General features: G+C 41.1%; 2 protein-coding genes across 2 annotated transcripts in view; one reads left to right on the forward strand and one right to left on the reverse strand.

The window, feature by feature from the left end:
- The first annotated feature begins 1,320 nt into the window (after positions 1-1,320).
- LOC138015750 (uncharacterized) lies at positions 1,321-3,390 on the forward strand. The gene has a single exon (XM_068862860.1). It carries the CDS (start codon positions 1,419-1,421, stop codon positions 2,382-2,384), a length of 966 nt encoding a protein of 321 aa, XP_068718961.1. The 5' UTR covers positions 1,321-1,418; the 3' UTR covers positions 2,385-3,390.
- Positions 3,391-5,835: 2,445 nt separating this feature from the next.
- LOC138015748 (85/88 kDa calcium-independent phospholipase A2-like) overlaps positions 5,836-9,742 on the reverse strand; it is a 12,587-nt gene continuing 8,680 nt past the window's right edge. The window contains exons 7-11 of the mRNA XM_068862859.1: positions 8,497-8,835; positions 7,992-8,142; positions 7,624-7,757; positions 6,983-7,293; positions 5,836-6,262 (exon numbers count right to left, since the gene is read on the reverse strand). Coding sequence (XP_068718960.1) covers positions 6,047-6,262; positions 6,983-7,293; positions 7,624-7,757; positions 7,992-8,142; positions 8,497-8,835 — 1,151 coding nt within the window. The 3' untranslated portion in view covers positions 5,836-6,046. The remainder of the gene's footprint in view (positions 6,263-6,982; positions 7,294-7,623; positions 7,758-7,991; positions 8,143-8,496; positions 8,836-9,742) is intronic.

Below are 9,742 nucleotides of genomic sequence, written 5' to 3' on the forward strand. Positions count from 1 at the left end.
GACATGTTTAACTCCAATAATGGCTCAGGCGAATCGTCAGGATGATAGAAGCAGTAGAGCAATAAAGGCTTGTCATGTCCGTTTCTAAGATCCACCACAACCAGCTCAGTTCCTACACTTTCCAGGTCAAAATACGTCTAGAAGCGTGAATAGTATTCTTAACAGCAATCAAAACCCCTCCTCCACGGCCATCTCTGTCCCGGCGAAAAATGTTATAGCCAGGAAGAATTTTGCAGTCTAGAACGGTACAATTAAGCCACGTCTCGCAGAGTGAGATGACATCAAAGTCCTTTCCGTAAACAACAGGGGCACCCAACGTCAATTTTCGGAAAATATCTGTTCGGAAGGCGATTTGAAATCTAGAATTTTCGGCACATTTGTTCTAATATAATTTTTCTTTTCTCGGATAAATCCCTTTTGCATAGATCACATTTCAGTTTTCTTCTAAGTTTTCAGGCCTTTATTCACGTTGCAGATTTTTTTCTTTCTTCTTTTTTTCCTTTTACTTTTCTGTATCCCAGGCTGGTTTTGGTATTAAAGTTTTTATTTTTACACAGAGTTTGTTCTGTTTACTAACCCCACTGTGAGGTTGAGATTTTACCTTGTAAATTTCTCTTCTTCATTTAACAACCTAGCCCTAATTTTTTACTATGATTTTCCCTCAACTCAACATCCACACACACGATATTTTCCCCTCACTACTACAGAACACAGAACTACAGAACTTTATTTTACGTGGCACTCAACTTAGCTGAAAGCTACTTACTAGAGATTATTATTTCAGTTAGTGGAGAGAAACCCTTCTTGTAGGGGATTCTTGCTGCTGCACCATAATCGTGCCACAAAGGTTGCTAGTCTACAGCTGTTTTTGTTTTTTTTACTTTATACAACTATCTCGCAGATCTTTTGCTCTTGGCTTGAAAATGGCGTACAATGTCAGTGAAACGTTACCTGGGTGATTTTTCTAATAAGGTTGTCGTTTTTGCGATATCATGAATAATAAAAGCATGTATGTTAATTGCATGTAAAATGCATGTAAAATCGCGTGGTTAGGTCACTGTATTTCAAAGCCGATGATCAGATTTTGGCGCCTTTTGAAAATGGTTGCGTCATCCATTTGTGTTTGAAGATGTTGCTATGTTTCAATCTTTGCTTTTATACATTGTCCTAACATTTTGTCAGCCTTAACACCACCGAGTGCATTTATGGAGGCTGGTTGCTTTTTGACTTCAAATGTTTTCTAAAGGACTTAGGTTGCTTGGCACCACTGACAAGTAAATTTGCACGAATACACCCTTATTGCTCAGACTTATCAGAGACACTATATCCGTTCCAGCATATATTTGCCTCAGTAATTACCTTATACCGCTGCGGTTAGTGGGCAATTGAACGCAACAAAATCTCATTTAACGTCGGGAATGTTGTATCGTTCTGTTAACTTCTGGCTGTTAGATCTTACAGCAAGCCTGCTGGTTTTTATGAGCGCATTATACGGGAAAACAGCACGACGCACATGTCCGATCTCCGAAAAGGGCAAGGAAGTGTCCTCAACCGGTAAAGAGGAAGAGTTGAGTGATGAAAGAATCCACAGATCACAAATTAGTGTCACTTTTAATCACTTTTTACTGTATATTGCATATTTTGCCATGATGGTAGCGTCCATTGTCCTCTTCAAATCACATCCTTTCTTCATGATCATTGTGCAGCATTTTATGGTTATTATATGCGTTTTAGTAGCATTTCTTCAGTGGTTTCAGCCCCTAGTAGCTCTCTATTTAGGAGGACTCTTCTCGATCATTTGGATTGCCAGCGCCTCAACGACTTTTCGTTGGATCTTAAATAACATAGTCATCAGCTTCCTCTCATTACTTGTCAGCCACGTGCAATTTCAAAACTTTGCGTTCCTTCAAATGTTTCTCTGGATTGCCGTTTTGTACGATATATGCCTACTAAAGTCACTGTCTCCAGGTTTGCCATCTTTCTTCAGCGCAGGTGAATGCGACACCCTCATATGTAACGCATTTGAAATGAACAGTGAATGGGAGCTACCAACATTGTTTACATTCAAGCTGGGTCCGCAGGAAGAACACGTATTTCTTGGAGCTGGCGATATCATTATCGGCTGCTTGGTGGCCAACTTTTCTCAGATGTTTTTTAAATCCTTAAGATATTTATCTGGTACGGTCTCGAGTTATGCAATTGCAATCGCGTTACTGAGCAAAGTTGAACATGAACCTTATCCAGCCTTGGTTACTATCGTTCCTTTATGTAGTTTTCAGCTCGTGGTGTCAGCCATTTTGTCTCACAAAACAAGAAAACTGTTTTCCTTTGCTTCAGTGGACAACGCGGTAGAAAGAAAAAAGGGAGATTGCATTTGGGTGTAGAAGTCTGTAAATGTTCGCTGGAGGGAACGAACTAAGAGACAAAAGTAGCAGTTTTCTAACCTAGTAGAGATTTAGTCGAGGTATCGAAGTAACCGGGGATATCTAATCCTGTACAACGTAGAAAACAGTATAAACGCAAGAGTTAAACAATTTAGAGTTGATTTAAAATTTTATACCATAGGTGGTTTGCAACCAATCTTTGGAGACAGATAACAATGCTGCAATGTACAATTGCTGGTGGACTGACAAAAGGAGCAACATGGTGGCGATGACGTAACGTGAAAACAAGCAATATTTCAGCCGGCCAAAGCAACCTATAAAATTGAGCGCTGCTTCGTATGATCCAAACCTGACCACACACACATCACGTTGCTGATGGAGCTCGACAGCGCGCAATACAATTTTCGAGTGTGAATTTGTCTCTGTGAGGGATTGACACGACTTTAACTTCAAATGCTTTCACAATTTCACATTCAAAGTATTGTCTTACTAATTACCCGCTATACTATTAACTTACGGTGCTTTCGATTGGGAAATCTGGATTTTCGGATTTCCAATCGAACTCAAAATCTGAAAACGGATTTTGTCGCAGATTTTACTAATTGGAAATCCATGTGCGGAAGGATTTCAATTAGTGAGATTCGCGACAAAATCCGTTTTCAGACTTTTTGTTCGATTGGAAACCCGAAAATCCAGATTTTAAGATCTAAATCCGGATTTCCCAATTGAAAGCAACCTTGATTTTTGAAAGTGCTACTACGATCAAAAATCACTGCTAGGTTTTCTTCACATTTCGAAAGCTGTTGTGCTGAAAAATCGAAATGCGAGATCTTGTGCAATCATTTCAAGAGAAAAACTGTTTATTTTGACGGCAAGTTTTTCATTTAACGGTTCGCCATTACTCGGGATGGTTCTGAGAGACATAGATACTACGTGATTTATGGGTGCGAGAGATCTTTTAAAAGAGGTAATACGTACATAATAAAAAATGCATTTTGCAAACTTTATATTGTACATGTTTACATTTATTACATGGAGCGTTTTCACTCACGTGACCAGCAGCCATATTGGATTACTGATTTGCATAAAAATAGAGTTCAAATCCCAGAGGATTAGTTTGGTACACAATCATGGCCGCCATTCCTTAGTTTTGGAACACTAACATGGACGCCGTGACGTCATGTGAAAACGCTCTATACGTATTACACATTGTAGAGCGAGTTTCAATGGATTGTCGTAAAACCAAAACCAAAGTAATTACTTTGGCTAATCAAAAAGAACGGAGACAATCCAGTAAACCGAGCAAAACTCGAAGTAATTACAGTTAGCCGATGCAAAGCGCGGAAACAATGTGCACGCGCGAGCCACGAGCCACATGGTTTTCGTTTTACTTCTGATTGTTTGAAAAAGTGGCGCGAGAACTTTGAACGAATCACTGAGTGAAGTAATGCAAAACCAAAGCAATTCACTAATCACTTTCAACATTCAATCGAAAACCGCTCTATTGTATACGTTTACAATGATTTTTTATACACTCAACAAAATTACTTCATCGCGGTGTTTCCAGACAAACTTCCGTATTGCACTCTATAACCTATTCACTGATGAATTCGACATTGGCCAATCGGAAAAAAACTCACCAGTAACGCGATATCAATCTGTCCCCAAACCCAACCCAAGCCACCACACGATGGCACAAGTTTCGTGTCAATCACAAAGATTCACGTAACCTTGCTGGCAGGAAACTTCAGTAAGACCGGTCATTTTACTAAAGCCTTGGTCGGACCAAACCGAAATTAACCGTTTTAATTTCCGAAGGACATTTTGTCGGAATGGAAGGAGCCCGAGTGACTTTCCAGACGATAGCCTCAATTCTTAGACTGCAAAACAGTCGTATTTTTTGCGAACGCAAGCGACGCGGTAAATATTCAAACAAAAGGTCTGGAGCGAGTGTAGAAACGGCGAGGGAAAATGGGGAGAGACGCGAGGCTCGCTCGCGAGACGCGAGGCTCGCACGCTTCACACGCGAGGATCACGCTTACGGCGCTTCGCGCCTTTCGAAAATGGAAGAAATCGACTGCTTTGCAGTCTACTTAATTCTTCACTATCCGACACTAAAATTGCGAGTGCCAAAGGTATTTTACAGGTCGGTAGCAGAAAGCAGCGAAGGGCCAACTGCGTCCAAAAGCGATCGCACGGGCCGAAATCCTGGGATGACTCGTTTGGTACGACGCTCCAGCGCCGGATGTCTGGAGGTACTGCGTTTTTCTCTCTTGTTCAAACATTCTGTCAGCGCATGCGTAAATGTTCTGGCTCTCCGATACCTAGCCTACCAAAAAAACTAACACGCCGGTTTTTGCTAGGAATCATTGCGCTATTTCAGTTGATTGTACAGGCATAAACGTAACGTAAGAACCGTGCGTGTCTGGTCTTCTGGAGACAGAGGTGAGAGATGGTTTCGTGCAGACTGTGACGCCTGAAATGCTCTGTTGTAAACATGTCGGTTCACGAGTGAAGTTGTCGCTATGGCCTTTCTGTGCCGGACGAATTCCAGGACCTACCGATACAAATTAGGCGAGATTTGAAAGCTAAAAACTCCCGTGGATGCTGTATTTTGCTGGTAGGACTGGGTGGCCCGACACTTATAAAAAAATCTTTGAAATGACAATCGAGGCTGTTCCCTTGTCATGGAATGGCACAATTACCCAGAATTCATTTTGGGCATGAACGAGGCAACTTGAGAAGCACGAGACTGGCCCTCATCAAATGGCTGAAGCGCGGCCGGAGGAAAAAGTGAGAAGACGATTTCTAGCCAGATACTTAGCAGTAACTCTGGTGTGTGCAATTAACGTAGACTTTTGGTTTCTGAACTCATTTTTCTCATAGAGAATTTGCGACAAAGTTGTGCTTTTTTCGCTGTAATCCTCGTGTCAAGGGAACGGTATAATTTCAATAAGAGAATAACGAGATATATATTTGCAGATTACATCTCTATGCAATGAGCGCATTCAAAATTTCCTCATACTACTTTATAAAAGTTACAGATCAATTTATTGGAGAACCTATTACAACTCTTTCCCAAAATTAAAAAAGCCTTATTAAGCAATAACAAAAACTTTACTAAACATCCGTTACTTAAAATTAACGTTGATGTTGGGGGATTAACAATACAATGACAGTACAAAGATCAAAAATAAAAACTAGGAAGCATAATAGAAAAAAACAAAAATAATAATGTAGTAGTGCCCCAATAATTATTAATAAATTACATTATGGAATCTTTTCAGATATATAAATAACATCAAGCAGGCGGTGAAGGCAATCAAATATTGAAATATTTTTATAAATTGTTCTAAGCTGATGCAGGGGGGAGGGAGGGAGGGGGGTAAAGGGCCGACCGTCGGCTTCCATTGATACCAGCCTCGTAGCTGAAGGAACTACCGACGTTAAATAAAGTGACTTTACCTTTATTTGTATTGCACAAACTATAAAAGCTACTACAAATATTAACCAGACTGTATTTTTCCTTAGATTTTCTGCAAACCGCACTTAGTAGTTCACGTGATATTATTGCATTGTTTATTTTTCAAAATTATTCTGTCATTCATCGATTTTATGTACTTCTCTTAGGGAGGGGCACCTCCGTGTAAAATCTCAGCACGTTAAGATGTCAACTTCTTTGCAAGTTCAGTGAACTCGTTGAAGTGTTGCATAATGTAAACTCGAGTTTCCCAGAGCATTTTGACAAGGACACGATCATCAGTTTCATCCAAGCCAACATCGCTTGATATCGGAGAACTGAAGCGGTAGTAAGGAACTCCCAGCATTTGGCACCAGGCCTTTGCTCGCTCAACAACAGGACCGTCAGTAGCAGTGACCTGAAAACAAAGAATATGCGGACGATAATAATGATGTCATAAGATTACTGGGTGATCATAATGATCATAATTTGACGAAAGAAAAGGTTCAATGATGTGCGGTCTCACTGTTTTCAATTCCACACGTTTCTTGGGTGCAGGGGTGACACGGTGGTGAGAGGACTCGCCTCCCACCAATGTGGCCCGGGTTCGATTCCCAGACACGGCGTCATATGTGAGTTGAGTTTCTTGGTTCTCTACTCTGCACCGAGAGGTTTTCTCCGGGTACTCCGGTTTCCTCTCTCCTCAAAAACCGACATTTGACTTGATTTACTTTCATTGTTCATTTCAGTTTAGTGTCCCCAATTAGCGCTCCAGCGCTAGAACGACTAGACACTTAAATAAAGTTCCTTTCGTTTACTTTTTTTTCCTTGGGAACATATCGCTTTACATCATGCAATCCACTCTTGATTGATCTGTTCAAGGTCATTTCAAGAAAATCACCAGTTTTCTTCTTTAAGCAAACCCTCAGAAATTGTGGAATGGGCTTTTCCGACAACAATATCTTATTATTTTTCAAACGAGTATTAAAATCCTCTATCAGCACTTTTACGGATATTTCCATATCTACAGGCTTGGTGCTGTATGAAAATGAAAACCAATTTTCACATGAGTGGAAGATGTCAAGACTTGATTTTGCAAAAAAGCTATAAACAATTCGGGATATGAGATAAAACTCACCTGATCAACCAGAAGTTCTCCTAACGCACGGGCACCCAGTAACACATTAGTCGCATCCCATACTGATTCGGGTTTAAACACTTCAAAAGAAGGGACGTGCGCAGGTGGCGGTACCCCCGTCCCGAGGGATACAATCAGACCCATCGGGAAGGCTTGGTCTCCTCTAACCGAACTGTTGTATTTATGAATGTCTGTCATTACATCTAAGGTTGGATTGTTAGCGATCAGTCCGCCATCTAGGAATGGACCCATGGCGCGGAAAAACGACGGGGCGGCTCCAGTACCCCGAGCGGCACGCCATACCAGCTGGTCTGAAAAAAATAGGATCCAGATAACTGTACACAATTATCACGACAAAGAGGGGAAAGAGTCCCTGTGTCAGCCCTTGGAAATGAACAGAAATTAATTTATCCCCTTAAATTTTATGGAGGGAAGAAGGTGGAAGATAATAAAGGTCAACCCCGGTATTCACCGACTCCCTCTCCCTGATCACGTGGTTACTTCCAACGGTTTAGCAGTCGCGATCTGTCGTTGTTCAAACGGTTAATTGTCTCACAAGTTGTTTAATCCTTGCTTTTGATGCATACAAGAACTTCGCTTTTCTTAAGTTGCGTAATGCCTATTTTATAACAACTGCTGACCTGCGGGTTTTGGAGGAGGTGTGAATACTGCTTTGTCATAAATATCATCGTAATGATCATCGGGAACGTCAAAGTTCCGAAAAAAGTGTAGACGTGCAGGGCGACGATCGGCCAGAACTCCTGTGACAAGGACTCTAACAAGTACAAATGAAAAATAACAAACATCAAGCTTAGTCACGGCGGACACCTTAGATAATTAAAAAGGACATACGAATACTTTCTTTTGCTTGACCTAAACAATGTGACCATATAAAACGTTTTTCTATGGTTATGCGCAAAAATTTACTGAAGAGATTAAAGGGATATCATTATAAAATTCTAGTTTCCTATCACTCAGCATTAACATGCAGAACGGAACACTTGCCCACCTTGGATGCAATACGGACGTCATCTTGACATTTTCTCCCAATTCTTGCCGTAGAAATTTTTCTAGTGGTTCCGAATCGTAAGGCCGCGGTCCCTTGAATACCAAATCTTTCATTCTAAAGTACAGGCCCTGACAGCACCGAACGGGTTTTCCTGCAAAAGTACTCAACAGTATATAGTTACAAGAACTAAACCTTCCCCGCAATGCTCTAGAGTTGTTTTCAGTCATTGTAGTGCGCAAATGCGGATGTCATATTGTGGCGTGTCTCTGGGAAAGGTTGAGATCTGGAAAAGTACCCTTGCGACAGAAAAAGTAGCAATCTTCGTAGTTTCCTCTCCTTCTTTGCTTACGACAGAGGACGTTTAACCACTTAGACCACTGATAGGACCATGCACAGTGTATCGCTGGAGCATGGACGAAAGTACGGACCGCAGTGGTGATAACAGGAACCTACCTGTTTGTGATTCTTGTGTAACAAAAAAGGAAAACGGATAGAGTCAACTCACCATGCGCAATAGCAAGGGCCAGTATGCCTCCTGTACTTGTGCCTGCGATCCAATCAAACAATCGCACTATTGGTTGTTTAGTAAACTCCTCCAAAGCCAGCAGCAGTTGTATAAGTATCAGTCCTCTGATGCCGCCTCCATCCAAGGTCAAAATAGTTTCCTTCTTGTGAAGCGATTTGAATATGGATTCCTCATGGGACCCTTGCTTCGCGGGTCCCGAATCAACCGAGTCTAATCCAGAACTCGAATTTAGCAGTCCGGCAGACGCCAATCCAGCGGCAATCTGGATGACCTCGCGATAGCCTGGTAGCCCTGCATCTGCCCTGACACCTGTTCCACCTATTAGTGACGGCAGAGGAAATTTGATATTAAAAAACTGAAATGCAATAGAATAGGATTTGCTCATCTCGATATTCACCGTTTGACAAGGAGTGATCGATATGTAAATTATCTTCATAATTTCAATGAAACGCCAACAGGAGCCGAAGCACTGGACATTTTTCAGAAATGGGTATAGCAACCGGGAGTGAGTGTAAACTTTTTAAACTGAAACACCACCACATTTGTATTGTTAAGTATCTTTTCACTATGAGAAACGATTACTTTTAAATCTGAGAGACTATTGTCCTCAAGAGAAATGTTCCAGGCGCGAACAGGGTTCTTTCTCGAGGGAGATAGAGAACTTGGGAAACGGATTTTTTTAGCAAGCACCAACAAGAACAATGCCGAATCAACGGTGAAGCAATATATTATCTAAAGCATTTATTTCTAAAGGCACTGCCGTCTTTATCAAAGTGCCGTTCGAATTATTGGCTTTATATTGTATATTCCTTTACCGTAAAGGAAAGGAAAGGAAAGCAACTTTATTAAGTGTCTAGTCTTTCTAGCCCTGGAGCACTAATTGGGGACACTGTAAACTGAAATCAACAATTAACACAAATCAAATCAAATTAAGGTGGCTTCATATAGTTTCCTGAACGCGCGCAATCTGGTTACTATAAAGTGGCTGATGGCGCGAGCCTTTAAGGTTCGCGCGACCGACGCGCGGCTCTCCCAAGAGGAAAGTAAACAAACATGGCTTCCCAACTTTGCAAACTCTTTTTTCGTCAAAATTATGTGGACGTATCATCTTTTCGAAAAGTTTACATATCCGTAAGGAGGCTGAAAATTCTTTGGAGTCCAACAAAAGGTAAAGTTTAAAAAAATCATTTCCCACTGTTCTTCTGAACAAATTACCTGATTCTAA

The sequence above is a fragment of the Montipora capricornis genome, chromosome 9 (assembly GCF_036669925.1).
Source record: "Montipora capricornis isolate CH-2021 chromosome 9, ASM3666992v2, whole genome shotgun sequence".
NCBI lineage: Eukaryota > Metazoa > Cnidaria > Anthozoa > Scleractinia > Acroporidae > Montipora > Montipora capricornis.

Coding starts and splice junctions, on each gene's coding strand:
- LOC138015750 (XM_068862860.1), top strand. CDS start 1,419: ATGTTGTATCGTTCTGTTAACTTCTGGCTGTTAGATCTTACAGCAAGC.